This window comes from Oncorhynchus mykiss, chromosome 16 (genome assembly GCF_013265735.2).
Source record: "Oncorhynchus mykiss isolate Arlee chromosome 16, USDA_OmykA_1.1, whole genome shotgun sequence".
Classification (NCBI taxonomy): Eukaryota; Metazoa; Chordata; class Actinopteri; order Salmoniformes; family Salmonidae; genus Oncorhynchus; species Oncorhynchus mykiss.
Genome location: NC_048580.1, coordinates 1,745,573 through 1,766,069, shown reverse-complemented (window position 1 = coordinate 1,766,069; position 20,497 = coordinate 1,745,573). Strand labels below are relative to the sequence as shown.

General features: G+C 46.8%; 1 protein-coding gene across 7 annotated transcripts in view; it reads right to left on the bottom strand.

Moving 5' to 3' along the window:
* Positions 1-20,497, bottom strand: part of arid4b (AT-rich interaction domain 4B) — a 214,190-nt gene that overhangs the window by 59,864 nt on the left and 133,829 nt on the right. For all 7 annotated transcript variants that reach the window (XM_036945928.1, XM_036945930.1, XM_036945933.1 and 4 more), the window contains 3 exons: positions 20,233-20,330; positions 18,699-18,948; positions 16,981-17,228 (listed from right to left, as the gene is read on the bottom strand). In XM_036945928.1, the coding sequence (XP_036801823.1) occupies positions 16,981-17,228; positions 18,699-18,948; positions 20,233-20,330 (596 nt within the window). The remainder of the gene's footprint in view (positions 1-16,980; positions 17,229-18,698; positions 18,949-20,232; positions 20,331-20,497) is intronic.

Here is a 20,497-nt window from a genome sequence, read left to right as displayed (position 1 = left end):
AATAACCCCCCAGCCTCCAAGCCACTACTACTAAATGACCCCCTAGCCGTCTCCAAGCCACTACTACTAAATGACCCCCTTAGCCTCCAAGCCACTACTACTAAATAACCCCCCTAGCCTCCAAGCCAGTACTACTAAATAACCACCCCTAGCCTCCAAGCCACTACTACTAAATAACCCCCCTAGCCTCCAAGCCACTACTACTAAATAATCCCCCTAGCCTCAAAGCCACTACTACTAAAATAACCCCCACTCTCCAAGCCACTACTATTAAGTAACCCCCCAGTCTTCAAGCCACTACTACTAAATAGCCCCCGTAGCCTCCTCAACCTCCAAGCCACTACTACTAAATAACCCCTCTAGCCTCCTCAACCTCCAATCCACTACAACTAAATAACCCCCAATCCTTCAAGCCACAACTACTAAATAACCCCCCTAGCCTCCAAGCCACTACTACTAAATAACCCCCCAGCCTCCAAGCCACAACTACAAAATAACCCCCCAGCCTCCAAGCAACTACTACTAAATACCCCCCCTAGCCTTCAAGCCACTACTACTAAATAACCCCCCAGCCTCCAAGCAACTACTACTAAATAACCCCCCTAGCCACCTCAACCTCCAAGCCACTACTACTAAATAACCCCCCTAGCCTCCAAGCCACTACTACTAAATGACCCACTTAGCCTCCAAGCCACTACTACTAAATAACCCCCCTAGCCTCCAAGCCACTACTACTAAATAACCCCCCTAGTCTTCAAGCCACTACTACTAAATAACCCCCTTAGCCTCCAAGCCACTACTACTAAAATAACACCCAGTCTCCAAGCCACTACTACTGAGTAACCCCCCAGCCTCCAAGCCACTACTACTAAATAGCCCCCCTAGCCTCCTCAACCTCCAAGCCACTACTACTAAATAACCCCTCTAGGCTCCTCAACCTCCAAGCCACTACTACAAAATAACCCCCCTAGCCTCCAAGCCACTACTACTAAATAACCCCCCTAGCCTCCAAGCCAAAACTACAAAATAACCCCCCTAGCCTCCAAGCCACTACAACTAAATAACCCCCAATCCTTCATGCCACTACTACTAAATAACTCCCCCCCCAGCCTCCAAGCCACTACTACTAAATAACCCCCTAGCCTCCTCCAAGCCACTACTACTAAATGAACCCCTTAGCCTCCAAGCCACTACTACTAAATAACCCCCCTAGCCTCCAAGACACTACTACTAAATAACCCCCCTAGCCTCCAAGCCACTACTACTAAATAACCCCCCTAGCCTCCAAGCCACTACTACTAAATAACCCCGATAGCCTCCAAGCCACGAGTACTAAATAACCCCCATAACCTCCAAGCCATTACTACTAAATAACCCCAATAGCCTCCAAACCACTACTACTAAATAACCCCCCTAGCCTCCAAGCCACTACTACTAAATAACCCCCCCTAGCCTCCAAGCCACTACTACTAAATAACCCCCTAGCCTCCAAGCCACTACTACTAAATAATCCCCCTAGCCTCAAAGCCACTACTACTAAAATAACCCCCAGCCTTCAAGCCACTACTACTAAGTAACCCCCCAGCCTCCAAGCCACTACTACTAAATAGCCCCCCTAGCCTCCTCAACCTCCAAGCCACTACTACTAAATAACCCCTCTAGACTCCTCAACCTCCAAGCCACAACTACTAAATAACCCCCTAGCCTCCAAGCCACTACAACTAAATAACCCCCAATCCTTCATGCCACTACTACTAAATAACCCCCCAGCCTCCAAGCCACAACTACAAAATAACCCCCCAGCCTCCAAGCCACTACTACTAAATGACCCCCTAGCCGTCTCCAAGCCACTACTACTAAATGACCCCCTTAGCCTCCAAGCCACTACTACTAAATAACCCCCCTAGCCTCCAAGCCAGTACTACTAAATAACCACCCCTAGCCTCCAAGCCACTACTACTAAATAACCCCCCTAGCCTCCAAGCCACTACTACTAAATAATCCCCCTAGCCTCAAAGCCATTACTACTAAAATAACCCCCACTCTCCAAGCCACTACTACTAAGTAACCCCCCAGCCTTCAAGCCACTACTACTAAATAGCCCCCGTAGCCTCCTCAACCTCCAAGCCACTACTACTAAATAACCCCTCTAGCCTCCTCAACCTCCAATCCACTACAACTAAATAACCCCCAATCCTTCAAGCCACAACTACTAAATAACCCCCCTAGCCTCCAAGCCACTACTACTAAATAACCCCCCAGCCTCCAAGCCACAACTACAAAATAACCCCCCAGCCTCCAAGCAACTACTACTAAATACCCCCCCTAGCCTTCAAGCCACTACTACTAAATAACCCCCCAGCCTCCAAGCAACTACTACTAAATAACCCCCCTAGCCACCTCAACCTCCAAGCCACTACTACTAAATAACCCCCCTAGCCTCCAAGCCACTACTACTAAATGACCCACTTAGCCTCCAAGCCACTACTACTAAATAACCCCCCTAGCCTTCAAGCCACTACTACTAAATAACCCCCTTAGCCTCCAAGCCACTACTACTAAAATAACACCCAGTCTCCAAGCCACTACTACTGAGTAACCCCCCAGCCTCCAAGCCACTACTACTAAATAGCCCCCCTAGCCTCCTCAACCTCCAAGCCACTACTACTAAATAACCCCTCTAGGCTCCTCAACCTCCAAGCCACTACTACAAAATAACCCCCCTAGCCTCCAAGCCACTACTACTAAATAACCCCCCTAGCCTCCAAGCCAAAACTACAAAATAACCCCCCTAGCCTCCAAGCCACTACAACTAAATAACCCCCAATCCTTCATGCCACTACTACTAAATAACCCCCCCGAGCCTCCAAGCCACTACTACTAAATAACCCCCTAGCCGCCTCCAAGCCACTACTACTAAATTAACCCCTTAGCCTCCAAGCCACTACTACTAAATAACCCCCCTAGCCTCCAAGCCACTAATACTAAATAACCCCGATAGCCTCCAAGCCACGAGTACTAAATAACCCCCATAACCTCCAAGCCATTACTACTAAATAACCCCCAAAGCCTACAAGCCACTACTACTAAATAACCCCCCTAGCCTCCAAGCCAGTACTACTAAATAACCCCCCCTAGCCTCCAAGCCACTACTACTAAATAACCCCCCTAGCCTCCAAGCCACTACTACTAAATAATCCCCCTAGCCTCAAAGCCACTACTACTAAAATAACCCCCAGCCTTCAAGCCACTACTACTAAGTAACCCCCCAGCCTCCAAGCCACTACTACTAAATAGCCCCAAAGCCTCCTCAACCTCCAAGCCACTACTACTAAATAACCCCTCTAGCCTCCTAAACCTCCAAGCCACAACTACTAAATAACCCCCTAGCCTCCAAGCCACTACTACTAAATAACCCCCCAGCCTCCAAGCCACTACTACTAAATAACCTCCCTAGCCTCCAAGCCACTACTACTAAATAACCCCCTAGCCTCCAAGCCACTACTACTAAATAACCCCCCTAGCCTCCAAGCCACTACTACTAAATAATCCCCCTAGCCTCAAAGCCACTACTACTAAAATAACCCCCAGCCTTCAAGCCACTACTACTAAGTAACCCCCCAGCCTCCAAGCCACTACTACTAAATAGCCCCCCTAGCCTCCTCAACCTCCAAGCCACTACTACTAAATAACCCCCTAGCCTCCAAGCCACTACTACTAAATAACCCCCCTAGCCTCCAAGCCACTACTACTAAATAATCCCCCTAGCCTCAAAGCCACTACTACTAAAATAACCCCCAGCCTTCAAGCCACTACTACTAAATAATCCCCCTAGCCTCAAAGCCACTACTACTAAAATAACCCCCACTCTCCAAGCCACTACTACTAAGTAACCCCCCAGCCTTCAAGCCACTACTACTAAATAGCCCCCAATCCTTCAAGCCACAACTACTAAATAACCCCCCTAGCCTCCAGGCCACTACTACTAAATAACCCCCCAGCCTCCAAGCCACAACTACAATATAACACCCCAGCCTCCTCAACCTCCAAGCCACTACAACTAAATAACCCCCAATCCTTCAAGCCACAACTACTAAATAACCCCCCTAGCCTCCAAGCCACTACTACTAAATAACCCCCCAGGCTCCAAGCCACTACTACTAAATAACCCCCCAGCCCCCAAGCAACTACTACTAAATAACCCCCTAGCCACCTCAACCTCCAAGCCACTACTACTAAATAACCCCCCTAGCCTCCAAGCCACTACTACTAAATAACCCCCCTAGCCTCCATGCCACTACTACTAAATAACCCCGATAGCCTCCAAGCCACGAGTAGTAAATAACCCCCATAACCTCCAAGCCACTACTACTAAATAACCCCCATAGCCTCCAAGCCACTACTACTAAATAACCCCCCTAGCCTCCAAGCCCTACTACTAAATAACCCCCCTAGCCTCCAAGCCACTACTTCTAAATAACCCCCATAGCCTCCAAGCCACTACTACTAAATAACCCCCCTAGCCTCCAAGCCACTACTACTAAATAACCCCCCTAGCCTCCAAGCCACTACTACTAAATAACCCCCCCTAGCCTCCAAGCCACTACTACTAAGTAACCCCCCAGCCTCCAAGCCACTACTACTAAATAGCCCCCCTAGCCTCCTCAACCTCCAAGCCACTACTACTAAATAACCCCCTAGCCTCCAAGCCACTACTACTAAATAACCCCCCTAGCCTCCAAGCCACTACTACTAAATAATCCCCCTAGCCTCAAAGCCACTACTACTAAAATAACCCCCAGCCTTCAAGCCACTACTACTAAATAACCCCCCTAGCCTCCAAGCCACTACTACTAAATAATCCCCCTAGCCTCAAAGCCACTACTACTAAAATAACCCCCAGCCTTCAAGCCACTACTACTAAATAGCCCCCAATCCTTCAAGCCACAACTACTAAATAACCCCCCTAGCCTCCAAGCCACTACTACTAAATAACCCCCCAGCCTCCAAGCCACAACTAAAATATAACCCCCCAGCCTCCTCAACCTCCAAGCCACTACAACTAAATAACCCCCAATCCTTCAAGCCACAACTACTAAATAACCCCCCTAGCCTCCAAGCCACTACTACTAAATAACCCCCCAGCCTCCAAGCCACTACTACCAAATAACCCCCCAGCCTCCAAGCAACTACTACTAAATAACCCCCTAGCCACCTCAACCTCCAAGCCACTACTACTAAATAACCCCACCAGCCTCCAAGCCACTACTACTAAATAACCCCCCTAGCCTCCATGCCACTACTACTAAATAACCCCGATAGCCTCCAAGCCACGAGTACTAAATAACCCCCATAACCTCCAAGCCACTACTACTAAATAACCCCCATAGCCTCCAAGCCACTACTACTAAATAACCCCCATAGCCTCCAAGCCACGAGTACTAAATAACCCCCCTAGCCTCCAAGCCACTACTACTAAATAACCCCCCTAGCCTCCAAGCCACAACTACTAAATAACCCCCATAGCCTCCAAGCCACGAGTACTAAATAACCCCCATAACCTCCAAGCCACTACTACTAAATAACCCCCATAGCCTCAAAGACACTACTACTAAATAACCCCCCTAGCCTCCAAGCCACTACTACTAAATAACCCCCCTAGCCTCCAAGCCACTACTACTAAATAATCCCCCTAGCCTCAAAGCCACTACTACTAAAATAACCCCCAGCCTTCAAGCCACTACTACTAAGTAACCCCCCAGCCTCCAAGCCACTACTACTAAATAGCCCCCTAGCCTCCTCAACCTCCAAGCCACTACTACTAAATAACCCCTCTAGCCTCCTAAACCTCCAAGCCACAACTACTAAATAACCCCCTAGCCTCCAAGCCACTACTACTAAATAACCCCCCAGCCTCCAAGCCACTACTACTAAATAACCTCCCTAGCCTCCAAGCCACTACTACTAAATAACCCCCCAGCCTCCAAGCCACTACAACTAAATAACCCCCCTAGCCTCCAAGCCACTACTACTAAATAACCCCCTAGCCTCCAAGCCACTACTACTAAATAACCCCCCTAGCCTCCAAGCCACTACTACTAAATAGTCCCCCTAGCCTCAAAGCCACTACTACTAAAATAACCCCCAGCCTTCAAGCCACTACTACTAAGTAACCCCCCAGCCTCCAAGCCACTACTACTAAATAGCCCCCTAAATAACCCCCTAGCCTCCAAGCCACTACTACTAAATAACCCCCCTAGCCTCCAAGCCACTACTACTAAATAATCCCCCTAGCCTCCAAGACACTACTACTAAATAATCCCCCTAGCCTCAAAGACACTACTACTAAGTAACCCCCCAGCCTTCAAGCCACTACTACTAAATAGCCCCCAATCCTTCAAGCCACAACTACTAAATAACCCCCTAGCCTCCAAGCCACTACTACTAAATAACCCCCCAGCCTCCAAGCCACAACTACAATATAACCCCCCAGCCTCCTCAACCTCCAAGCCACTACAACTAAATAACCCCCAATCCTTCAAGCCACAACTACTAAATAACCCCCCTAGCCTCCAAGCCACTACTACTAAATAACCCCCCAGCCTCCAAGCCACTACTACTAAATAACCCCCCAGACTCCAAGCAACTACTACTAAATAACCCCCTAGCCACCTCAACCTCCAAGCCACTACTACTAAATAACCCCCCTAGCCTCCAAGCCACTACTACTAAATAACCCCCCTAGCCTCCATGCCACTACTACTAAATAACCCCCCTAGCCTCCAAGCCACAACTACTAAATAACCCCCATAGCCTCCAAGCCACTACTACTAAATAACCCCCCTAGCCTCCAAGCCACTACTACTAAATAACCCCCCTAGCCTCCAAGCCACTACTACTAAATAACCCCCCCTAACCTCCAAGCCACTACTACTAAATAACCCCCCTAGCCTCCAAGCCACTACTACTAAATACCCCCCCTAGCCTCCAAGCCACTACTACTAAATAACCCCCCTAGCCTCCAAGCCACTACTACTAAATAACCCCCCTAGCCTCCAAGCCACTACTACTAAATAACCCCGATAGCCTCCAAGCCACGAGTACTAAATAACCCCCCTAGCCTCCAAGCCACTACTACTAAATAACCCCCCCTAGCCTTCAAGCCACTACTACTAAATAATCCCCCTAGCCTCAAAGCCACTACTACTAAAATAACCCCCAGCCTTCAAGCCACTACTACTAAGTAACCCCCTAGCCTCCAAGCCACTACTACTAAATAGCCCCCCTAGCCTCCTCAACCTCCAAGCCACTACTACTAAATAACCCCCCTAGCCTCCAAGCCACTACAAATAAATAACCCCCTAGCCTCCAAGCCACTACTACTAAATAGCCCCCCTAGCCTCCTCAACATCCAAGCCACTACTGCTAAATAACCCCTCTAGCCTCCTCAACCTCCAAGCCACAACTACTAAATAACCCCCTAGCCTCCAAGCCACTACTACTAAATAACCCCCCAGCCTCCAAGCCACTACAACTAAATAACCCCCTAGCCTCCAAGCCACTACTACTAAATAACCCCCCTAGCCTCCAAGCCACTACTACTAAATAACCCCCCCTAGCCTCCAAGCCACTACTACTAAATAACCCCCCTAGCCTCCAAGCCACTACTACTAAATAACCCCCCCCTAGCCTCCAAGCCACTACTACTAAATAACCCCCCTAGCCTCCAAGCCACTACTACTAAATAATCCCCCTAGCCTCAAAGCCACTACTACTAAAATAACCCCCAGCCTTCAAGCCACTACTACTAAGTAACCCCCCAGCCTCCAAGCCACTACTACTAAATAGCCCCCCTAGCCTCCTCAACCTCCAAGCCACTACTACTAAATAACCCCCTAGCCTCCAAGCCACTACTACTAAATAACCCCCAGCCTCCAAGCCACTACTACTAAATAACCTCCCTAGCCTCCAAGCCACTACTACTAAATAACCCCCCAGCCTCCAAGCCACTACAACTAAATAACCCCCCTAGCCTCCAAGCCACTACTACTAAATAACCCCCTAGCCTCCAAGCCACTACTACTAAATAATCCACCTAGCCTCAAAGCCACTACTACTAAAATAACCCCCAGCCTTCAAGCCACTACTACTAAGTAACCCCCCAGCCTCCAAGCCACTACTACTAAATAGCCCCCCTAGCCTCCTCAACCTCCAAGCCACTACTACTAAATAACCCCTCTAGCCTCCTCAACCTCCAAGCCACAACTACTAAATAACCCCCTAGCCTCCAAGCCACTACTACTAAATAACCCCCCAGCCTCCAAGCCACTACTACTAAATAACCCCCTAGCCTCCAAGCCACTACTACTAAATAACCCCCATAGCCTCCAAGCCACTACTACTAAATAACCCCCATAGCCTCCAAGCCACTACTACTAAATAACCCCCTAGCCTCCAAGCCACTACTACTAAATAACCCCCATAGCCTCCAAGCCACTACTACTAAATACCCCCTAGCCTCTTCAACCTCCAAGCCACTACTACTAAATAACTCCCAATCCTTCAAGCCACAACTACTAAATAACCCCCAATCCTTCAAGCCACAACTACTAAATAACCCCCCTAGCCTCCAAGCCACTACAACTAAATAACCCACAATCCTTCAAGCCACAACTACTAAATAACCCCCTAGCCTCCAAGCCACTAGTACTAAATACCCCCCCTAGCCTCCAAGCCACTAGTACTAAATAACCCCCCTAGCCTCCAAGCCACTACAACTAAATAACCCCCAATCCTTCAAGCCACAACTACTAAATAACCCCACTAGCCTCCAAGCCACAACTACTAAATAACCCCACTAGCCTCCAAGCCACAACTACTAAATAACCCCCCTAGCCTCCAAGCCACAACTACTAAATAACCCCCATAGCCTACCCAACCCTCAGGTCTTGTCTCCAGTGGTCATCAGCCTGCTTCCTAACCCTCTCTTCTTCCTTTTTCGATAAATATTCATAATTGGGACAGTATCAGCGTTATAATACATAAATACCACTATGCTACAAAGACTTCCTTTATAAAAACCATACATTATCTAGCCTAGGTCTGGTCCTATACGGACTTATCATTACAGCTAACCTTCATCATCCAGACACCACATACCCATCACAACTCATTTGCACTCATTGACTTTAGGTTTCGGTTGAGTTGTAGTAGGTATAACAGCCACAAGGGGGTGCTATAGTACACAGTCAGAGCTGGAGAGAGGGGAGGGGTGGTGGGAAGGGTTTCAGGACACTGAGGAAGATTATGCAGGTTGGCACAGCAAAGCACAGCTTAGCGGCACAGCAGTTTGAGGCTGTTGCAGCGTGCAGACGCAGTAGTAACGTGAGACAGGAAGTACAGTCAACATGTCCAAATCCAGGTCAACGCCCACAACTAGGGCTGTGACTGTCATGGAGTTTTGTATGATGGTTATTGGTCAGACAAATGACTGCGGTTACAGCTATAACTGTTAAAATATCACACCATTCAATATGTGCTCTGATTTATTGATTCAACTCAACTGACATTTAAAAAAAATACAAAAGTATGAGCTACATCAGTTAACATCATTCTACGTTACCATGGAAATCATTGCATCACAATACCAGGCAGCCATTGCGAGTTTACCAGTCATATTGCCGGAGGTAAGCGGTTCCCATACAATTCATTCTATTGTCATGTGCGCTGCTGCAGGGAGGGGCTTGTTGCCTGGGCAACCGAAGACTCGCTTGCTACAACAAAGTTTCCATGTTACTGCAGAAACGGACTCAACAGCACAAATGCCCAGGCCGTCTTCAGTCAGCTGTTTGTTCCACAGAAAAAAACGACTACTGCTGCCACACATGAAAATGCAGACTTCTCATATGAAGTACGGCAGTAAAGTCCGGAACCACGTCAAGCATTTCAAATCAACTGAGAGCCAACAGGGCGTCCTAGCTCACATGGTCTGCTCTGTTCCAAGCAGGACACTCACTGAGCCTTGTTAAATACTGCCTTCTCTCTTCTCCTCTGTCTACAGTGAACCTACAGCAACACAACTATGCCTACAGTACTGACAGGTGGGTCTGTCCCTTCACAATCAACCTCAGTACATTTTAGTCACCAGAACAAACGTCTCAGTTTTGGCACAACAGGAAATCCTACTTCCCACTCTATGGATAATAAAGATGACTGCCTAAATGGGTCATCGCCAAACTGCCCTCTACTTCCTAAATACGTTTTGACAAGTAGCAGAGAAATTGACAAGATAACAAGACGCCGGTGTAGAGCGCCGGCTACAAGACGCCGGACAAGATGCCGGACAAGACGCCAGATAAGACACCAGACAAGACGCCGGTGTAGAGCGCCGGCTACAAGACGCCGGACAAGATGCCGGACAAGACGCCAGACAAGACACCAGACAAGACGCCGGTGTAGAGTGCCGGCTACAAGACGCCGGACAAGACGCCGGACAAGACGCCGGACAAGACGCCAGACAAGACACCAGACAAGACGCCGGTGTAGAGTGCCGGCTACAAGACGCCGGACAAGATGCCGGACAAGACGCCAGACAAGACACCAGACAAGACGCCGGTGTAGAGTGCCGGCTACAAGACGCCGGACAAGATCCCAGACAAGACGCCAGACAAGACACCAGACAAGACGCCGGTGTAGAGTGCCGGCTACAAGACGCCGGACAAGACGCCGGACAAGACACCAGACAAGACGCCGGTGTAGAGTGCCGGCTACAAGACGCCGGACAAGACGCCGGTGTAGAGTGCCAGCTACAAGACGCCGGTGTAGAGTGCCAGCTACAAGACGCCGGTGTAGAGTGCCAGCTACAAGACGCCGGTGTAGAGTGCCAGCTACAAGACGCCGGTGTAGAGTGCCGGCTACAAGACGCCGGACAAGACGCCGGACAAGACGCCGGTGTAGAGTGCCAGCTACAAGACGCCGGTGTAGAGTGCCAGCTACAAGACGCCGGTGTAGAGTGCCAGCTACAAGACGCTGGTGTAGAGTGCCAGCTACAAGACGCCGGACAAGACGCCGGTGTAGAGTGCCAGCTACAAGACGCCGGTGTAGAGTGCCAGCTACAAGACGCCGGTGTAGAGTGCCGGCTACAAGACGCCGGTGTAGAGTGCCGGCTACAAGACGCCGGTGTAGAGTGCCGGCTTTTATTTAACTAGGCAAGGTTAAGAACAAATTCTTATTTTCAATGACGGCCTAGGAACAGTGGGGCAGAACGACAGATTTGTACCTTGTACCTTGTCCAACGCTCTAACCACTAGGCTACCCTGCTGCCGGTGTACAGCGCTGTTATGGACAGTAATTCATAACACGATAACGACAAGTTGAACGATAAATGTGCACTGGCAATTTTTTATTACATTACCCTTACAACTACTACTCTGAATGTTGCAGTCATCAATTGTCCCATTAGCAATAGCTCATATTAGCAGACTTAAAATTTCACATTACTCTGGTAAAAGCTACTTATCGCCATTATCAATATCAGTAAAACGTCCTCGATTGGTTGGGTCGGTGTGGATCATTTTTTGGTTTATCGACCCAGCTCTACCCTGGATGTCTCGTTCAAGTAGGATCAGATATGGACTCCACAAACCCTGGTGACTCATTCATGCTTCAGTCTCTTTCTCGTTTAAAACAGAATTGAACTGGAGAACCAACTTCTCTCAAAGAAAATGTCATATGTGACATAGAAACATTTATTCCAGTATTGTCCAAAGTCATTATTGTCCAAAACTGATTTGAAGTCAGTATTGTCCAAAACTGATTTGAAGTCAGTATTGTCCAAAACTGATTTGAAGTCAGTATTGTCCAAAACTGATTTGAAGTCAGTATTGTCCAAAACTGATTTGAAGTCAGTATTGTCCAAAACTGATTTGAAGTCAGTATTGTCCAAAACTGATTTGAAGTCAGTATTGTCCAAAACTGATTTGAAGTCAGTATTGTCCAAAACTGATTTGAAGTCAGTATTGTCCAAAACTGAATTTAAGTCAGTATTGTACCAAAACTGATTTGAAGTCAGTATTGTCCAAAACTGATTTGAAGTCAGTATTGTCCAAAACTGATTTGAAGTCAGTATTGTCCAAAACTGATTTGAAGTCAGTATTGTCCAAAACTGATTTGAAGTCAGTATTGTCCAAAACTGATTTGAAGTCAGTATTGTCCAAAACTGATTTGAAGTCAGTATTGTCCAAAACTGATTTGAAGTCGGTATTGTCCAAAACTGATTTGAAGTCGGTATTGTCCAAAACTGATTTGAAGTCAGTATTGTACCAAAACTGATTTGAAGTCAGTATTGTCCAAAACTGATTTGAAGTCAGTATTGTCCAAAACTGATTTGAAGTCAGTATTGTCCAAAACTGATTTGAAGTCAGTATTGTCCAAAACTGATTTGAAGTCAGTATTGTCCAAAACTGAATTTAAGTCAGTATTGTACCAAAACTGATTTGAAGTCAGTATTGTCCAAAACTGATTTGAAGTCAGTATTGTCCAAAACTGATTTGATTTCAACAATGATCACTAACACATGATACATAACAGATTTTATTCCAGATCAAAACGAGGCTTAGGTGGCAGAGGGCGTGGCAGAGGTGACCCATTTTGGTAGAGTCGAGAAATGTGAGCATTTTTAAGCTAATTTCCTGTGATTCTACAACATTCTCCATGGAGTTGAGATACATTTTTAAAGCTAAGATCTTCGAATTCTACACATTTGGCAGTTTCAAAGCTAATTTCCTGTGATTCTACAATATTCTTCATGGAGTTGCAAGAAAACAGTTTTTAATTACATTTCCTGCCATCCCATTTTACCACAGCTACTCTACTGTGTTCTTTTGTTCAAACAAAATAACAAAATCAAAACTGCCAAAATCATTGTTATTGAAATGTTTTATTGTCCCTGATTGTCTATCTTTTATTTTGGTGATTGTTTCGTTCTTAAAGTTTATATAATAAAAATATATAGGTCTATTATTCGTTTCTACATACTTTATATCTGGGTTTTAGTCATTTAAGTTTACACTGAGAACGCTTAACCATTGATTTATTTTATTTTATTATTATTTACTGTTTGGGCCCAAGGATTTCAATGGCATTAGACAGCATGTCAGACATTTACTTGAGACATACTGTACCAAACATCGTAGCTAGATGTAAAATAGCGTGAGTAAAACCTCCTCTGCAAAAAAAAAAAAACGTCAAAATTAATTACAGATTTCTTGAGTCATCTTAAATTTATTCTGACAATTTTCAGGAAGTGATAATGGCTTTGTTCATATGGTGTCTCATGGGGGACAAACATTAGCAACTGCCACATCGAACCACACCTCTAACACTGAAATCTCGTTTTTCTTAAAGAATCCAGTCAAAACAAAATAAATGTCATTCTTTTGATAGATATTGTCATTCTCTTCCTTTACAAATAACTGGCTCAGATGCAGGACTAAACACAGCAAGAGGATATTGTCCTGATGTTTTTGTTCAAGTAGAAAATCGTCTAGAATACAACAAGGGTCAGAATGAAAACCAGAGCTCTGCAGTTGACTAGCTGACTGGGCAGCCTCAGCCGCGTGTCTGCCTAAACAGTCCTAATGAACGGAGAGATGGAAAAACAGAGATGGAGAGACAGAGATGTACCACAGCATGCACTTTAAATAGAGTAGAGGCCGTCAAGATTTTAGTACTTAGAGCCGTCCCTGCTGCGGGCACTGGCTGAGACATGAAGAGGGGCACAGAAACTGTACTAGTGGGGCACAGAGGATAGAGGGGTAGTAGAGCAGAGCTCAGCCAGAACAATAGAGGGTAGAGGGGTAGTAGAGTAGAGCTCAGCCAGAACAATAGAGAGTAGAGGGGTTGTAGAGTAGAGCTCAGCCAGAACAATAGAGGGGCAGTAGAGCTCATCCATAACAATAGAGGGGCAGTAGAGCTCAGCCAGAACAATAAACGGGCAGTAAAGCTCAGCTAGAACAATAGAGGGGCAGTAGAGCTCAGCCAGAACAATAGACGGGAAGTAGAGCTCAGCTAGAACAATAGAGGGGCAGTAGAGCTCAGCTAGAACAATAGAGGGGCAGTAGAGCTCAGCTAGAACAATAGAGGGGCAGTAGAGCTCAGCCAGAACAATAAACGGGCAGTAGAGCTCAGCTAGAACAATAGAGGGGCAGTAGAGCTCAGCTAGAACAATAAACGGGCAGTAGAGCTCAGCTAGAACAATAGAGGGGCAGTAGAGCTCAGCTAGAACAATATAGGGGCAGTAGAGCTCAACCAGAACAATAGACGGGCAGTAGAGCTCAGCTAGAACAATAGAGGGGCAGTAGAGCTCAGCCAGAACAATAGAGAGTAGAGGGGTAGTAGAGTAGAGCTCAGCCAGAACAATAGAGGGGCAGTAGAACTCATCCAGAAGAATATAGGGGCAGTAGAGCTCAGCCAGAACAATAGAGAGTAGAGGGGTAGTAGAGTAGAGCTCAGCTAGAACAATAGAGGGGCAGTAGAGCTCAGCCAGAACAATAAATGGGCAGTAGAGCTCAGCTAGAACAATAGAGGGGCAGTAGAGCTCAGCTAGAACAATAAACGGTCAGTAGAGCTCAGCTAGAACAATAGAGGGGCAGTAGAGCTCAGCTAGAACAATAGAGGGGCAGTAGAGCTCAGCTAGAACAATATAGGGGCAGTAGAGCTCAGCCAGAACAATAGAGGGGCAGTAGAGCTCAGCTAGAACAATAGAGGGGCAGTAGAGCTCAGCCAGAACAATAGACGGGAAGTAGAGCTCAGCTAGAACAATAGAGGGGCAGTAGAGCTCAGCAAGAACAATAGAGGGGCAGTAGAGCTCAGCCAGAACAATAAACGGGCAGAAGAGCTTAACCAGAACAATAGACGGGCAGTAGAGCTCAGCTAGAACAATAGAGGGGCAGTAGAGCTCAGCCAGAACAATAGAGTAGAGGGGTAGTAGAGTAGAGCTCAGCCAGAACAATAGAGGGGCAGTAGAACTCATCCAGAACAATATAGGGGCAGTAGAGCTCAGCCAGAACAATAGAGAGTAGAGGGGTAGTAGAGTAGAGCTCAGCCAGAACAATAGAGGGGCAGTAGAACTCATCCAGAACAATAGAGGGGCAGTAGAGCTCAGCCAGAACAATAGACGGGAAGTAGAGCTCAGCTAGAACAATAGAGGGGCAGTAGAGCTCAGCCAGAACAATAAACGGGCAGAAGAGCTCAACCAGAACAATAGACGGGCAGTAGAGCTCAGCTAGAACAATAGAGGGGCAGTAGAGCACAGCAAGAACAATAGAGAGTAGAGGGGTAGTAGAGTAGAGCTCAGCCAGAACAATAGAGAGTAGAGGGGTAGTAGAGTAGAGCTCAGCCAGAACAATAGAGGGGCAGTAGAGCAGATCTCAGCCAGAACAATAGAGGGTGGAGGGGTAGTAGAGTAGAGCTCAGCCAGAACAATAGAGGGTGAAGGGGTAGTAGAGTATAGCTCAGCCAGAACAATAGAGGGGCAGTAGAGCTCAGCTAGAACAATCGAGGCAGTAGAGTAGAGCTCAGCCAGAACATTAGATGGGCAGTAGAGTTTAGCCAGAACAATATAGGGGCAGTAGAGCACAGCCAGAACAATAGAGGGGTAGTAGAGCAGAGCTCAGCCAGAACAATAGAGGGGTAGTAGAGCAGAGCTCAGCCAGAACAATAGAGAGTAGAGGGGCAGTAAAGCAGAGCCCAGCCAGAACAATAGAGAGTAGAGGTGTAGTAGAGTAGAGCTCAGCCAGAACAATAGAGAGTAGAGGTGTAGTAGAGTAGAGCTCAGCCAGAACAATAGAGAGTAGAGGTGTAGTAGAGTAGAGCTCAGCCAGAACAATAGAGAGTAGAGGTATAGTAGAGTAGAGCTCAGCCAGAACAATAGAGAGTAGAGGGGCAGTAGAGTAGAGCTCAGTCTGAACAATAGAGAGTAGAGGGTCAGTAGCAGAGCTCAGCCAGAACAATAGAGGGGTAGTAGAACAGAGCCCAGCCAGAACAATAGAGAGTAGAGGGGCAGTAGCAGAGCTCAGCCAGCAGCCAGAACAATAGAGGGGCAGTAGAGCTCAGCCAGAACAATAGAGGGGTAGTAGAACAGAGCTCAGCTTGAACAATAGAGGGTAGAGGGGCAGTAAAGCAGAGCTCAGCCAGCAGCCAGAACAATAGAGGGGCAGTAGAGCTCAGCCAGAACAATAGAGGGTAGATGGGCAGTAAAGCAGAGCCCAGCCAGGGTAATAGAGGGGTAGTAGAGCAGAGCCCAGCCAGGGTAATAGAGGGGTAGTAGAGCAGAGCCCAGCCAGGGTAATAGAGGGGTAGTAGAGCAGAGCCCAGCCAGGGTCCAGGAGGGAAGCTGCCGGTCTACAGCAGGTTAACCGTGGTTAAAGAGGGTCAACTACCTAATGAAGCTAGCTAGCAGACTCACAGCCGCAACTCTTTAGCTGACAGGGAATGCCTATAGAATTATGGCATTACGTTTAAGGCAACATAAGTATCAAGAGTGAAAAATATATATTTCAAATGGAAAATGCTATTTTTGCATAGATACCGAGTACTGGCATATTCCATGTTCTTTGCTCTTTCAAGGACCTGTCTTCTGCTACTGATTAATGTTCTACAATAATTGGAAGTGTAGTTAATGAATACACGACTGAATGATATCGGGTCTACTATTCCAACAGAACGTCGTTGAACCCGATCGGCTGAAGACTTCCACAAATACAGACACATCCTAAGGATATCACCACTAGGGTTGCAAAATTCCAGAAACTTCCCTAAATAAGCTTTTCCAGAAATCCTGGTCTGAAGATCCCCTTCCTCCAACCAGGATTTCCTGGTGATTTTAGGAAAGTTTCTGTAATTGTGCAACCCCCCCCCCCCCCCCCCCCCATCAACAGCACAGTCTACAAACCCCAGCCCCAGGGGGATAGAACCACCTACCCAGAGCCAGAAATGTCCTCCTCCTTCCCAGCCTCCTGCTCCTCATCGTAAGGCTCCAGCTTCACTCCCTCATCTCTGAGGCGAGCAAATGAAGGGCCGTCTTCATCATCAGAGCCGTGCTTGTGATGGTCGTTTCCTTCCTCATCATCAACACCATCATCATCATCACCACCTTCTCTCTCAGCCTTCTGCTGCTCAGCCTTCAGAGATTCCAGCTCCGGTTTGTTCCGGGTGAGCTCAGTCTCCTCCTGTGGGGAGGGATATGATGTCCTTACTTCATACCCTGTTAATCAATCATTATACTACCTCACGCTAAACATGATCCTGATGCCAAAGATGCTAAAGATGATCCTGACGCCAAAGATGATCCTGAAGCTAAAGATGATCCTGATGCCAAAGATGCTAAAGATGATCCTGACGCCAAAGATGATCCTGAAGCTAAAGATGATCCTGAAGCTAAAGATGATCCTGATGCCAAAGATGCTAAAGATTATCCTGACGCCAAAGATGATCCTGAAGCCAAAGATGATCCTGACGCCAAAGATGATCCTGACGCCAAAGATGATCCTGAAGCCAAAGATGATCCTGACGCTAAAGATGATCCTGACGCTAAAGATGATCCTGATGCCAAAGATGCTAAGATGATCCTGACGCTAAAGATGATCCTGACGCTAAAGATGATCCTGATGCCAAAGATGATCCTGATGCTAAAGATGATCCTGATGCCAAAAATGCTAAAGATGATCCTGACACTAAAGATGATCCTGACGCTAAAGATGATCCTGACGCTAAAGATGATCCTGATGCCAAAGATGATCCTGACGCTAAAGATGATCCTGACGCTAAAGATGATCCTGACGCTAAAGATGATCCTGATGCCAAAGATGATCCTGATGCTAAAGATGATCCTGATGCCAAAAATGCTAAAGATGATCCTGACACTAAAGATGATCCTGACGCTAAAGAGGATCCTGATGCCAAAGATGATCCTGATGCAAAAGATGATCCTGACGCTAAAGATGATCCTGATGCTAAAGATGATCCTGATGCCAAAAATGCTAAAGAGGATCCTGACGCTAAAGATGATCCTGACGCTAAAGATGATCCTGATGCAAAAGATGATCCTGACGCTAAAGATGATCTTGATGTTAAAGATGATCCTGATGCTAAAGATGATCCTGACGCTAAAGATGATCTTGATGTTAAAGATGATCCTGATGCTAAAGAGGATCCTGATGCCAAAGATGCTAAGATGATCATGACGCTAAAGATGATCCTGATGCCAAAGATGATCCTGATGCTAAAAAGGATCCTGATGCCAAAGATGCTAAGATGATCCTGACGCTAAAGATGATCCTGACGCTAAAGATGATCCTGATGCCAAAGATGATCCTGATGCTAAAGATGATCCTGACGCTCAAGATGATCCTGACGCTAAAGAGGATCCTGATGCCAAAGATGATCCTGATGCAAAAGATGATCCTGATGCTAAAGATGATCCAGATGCCAAAAATGCTAAAGAGGATCCTGACGCTAAAGATGATCCTGACGCTAAAGATGATCCTGATGCAAAAGATGATCCTGATGCAAAAGATGATCCTGACGCTAAAGATGATCCTGATGTTGTTGGGAACTGGGATGGGTGCTTATACTGACAGCAAGAGAGAGAGAGAGAGAGAGAGAGAGGGGGGGGGGGGGGGGGGGAGAGAGTCCAGTACCTTGCAGACGATGGGCTGAGTGCTGCTGGTCTCTGAGCAGCACAGGTTCTCTCTCTCAGAGTAGCAGGCTTTCCGTTTCTGCTCCTCTGCTGAGCTTGATGAGGCTACAGGGGGGACAGAACAGTCTCCCCCTGCCTCCCCCGTCTCCCCCTCAGCCTTGCCCCCCTCTGCCTTGGGCTGCTTCAGTGGAAGGTCCATGCGGAATGTGATGGCGCAGGAGGTGCAGTACTCCTCAAACCCATACAGGTACCTGAGGAGGATTACCACACCATAACAACAATACAGGTACCTGAGGAGGATTACCACACCATAACAACAATACAGGTACCTGAGGAGAATTACAACACCATAACAACAATACAGGTACCTGAGGAGGATTACCACACCATAACAACAATACAGGTACCTGAGGATTACCATCACACCATAACAACAATACAGGTACCTGAGGATTACCACCACACCATAACAACAATATCGGTACCTGAGGAGAATTACCACACCGTAACAACAATACAGGTACCTGAGGAGGATTACCACATCATAACAACAATACAGGTACCTGAGGATTACCATCACACCATAACAACAATACAGGTACCCGGGGATTACCACCACACCATAACAACAATACAGGTACCTGAGGAGAATTACCACACCGTAACAACAATACAGGTACCTGAGGAGAATTACCACACCATAACAACAATACAGGTACCTGAGGAGAATTACCTCACCATAACAACAATACAGGTACCTGAGAAGAATTACCACACCATAATAACAATACAGGTACCTGAGGATTACCACACCATAACAACAATACAGGTACCTGAGGAGAATTACCACACCATAACAACAATACAGGTACCTGAGGAGAATTACCTCACCATAACAACAATACAGGTACCTGAGAAGAATTACCACACCATAATAACAATACAGGTACCCGAGGACAATTACCTCACCATAACAACAATACAGGTACCTGAGGATTACCACAACATAACAACAATACAAGTACCTGAGGATACCACACCATAACAACAATACAGGTACCTTGAGGAAGATTACCACCACACCATAACAACAATACAGGTACCTGAGGATTACCACAACATAACAACAATACAAGTACCTGAGGATACCACACCATAACAACAATACAGGTACCTTGAGGAAGATTACCACCACACCATAACAACAATACAGGTACCCGAGGATTACCATCACACCATAACAACAATACAGGTACCTGAGGAGGATTACCACATCATATCAAAAATACAGGTACCTGAGGAGATTTACCACACCATAACAACAATACAGGTACCTGAGGAGGATTACCACCACACCATAACAACAATACAGGTACCTGAGGAGATTTACCACACCATAACAACAATACAGGTACCTGAGGATACCACACCAGACACATCCTGATTGTATCAATATCACCACAGCGACTCAAGAGGGGTCCCACTAAAATGTACGGTATCAGTGGTAAACAGATCAATAGGCTCTCACTACGTACTTGCGGTAAGCACATTTGACATTGTAGCCGGCGGCAGAGTTGAGAACAGGGATTCCCAGAGCTTGGTAGACAGTCTTCCATACGGATCCACTCTCAATCTGCTCCAGACATGAGAGGACATGACAGAGAGGGGACAGGACACAGAGGACAGGACACAGAGGACAGGACACAGAGGACAGGACACAGAGTGAAACAGGGAACAAGAGATACATGTTTGTCAGAGAGAAAGACAATGTGTCTGACTAGAAGATGAACTAAAAACAAA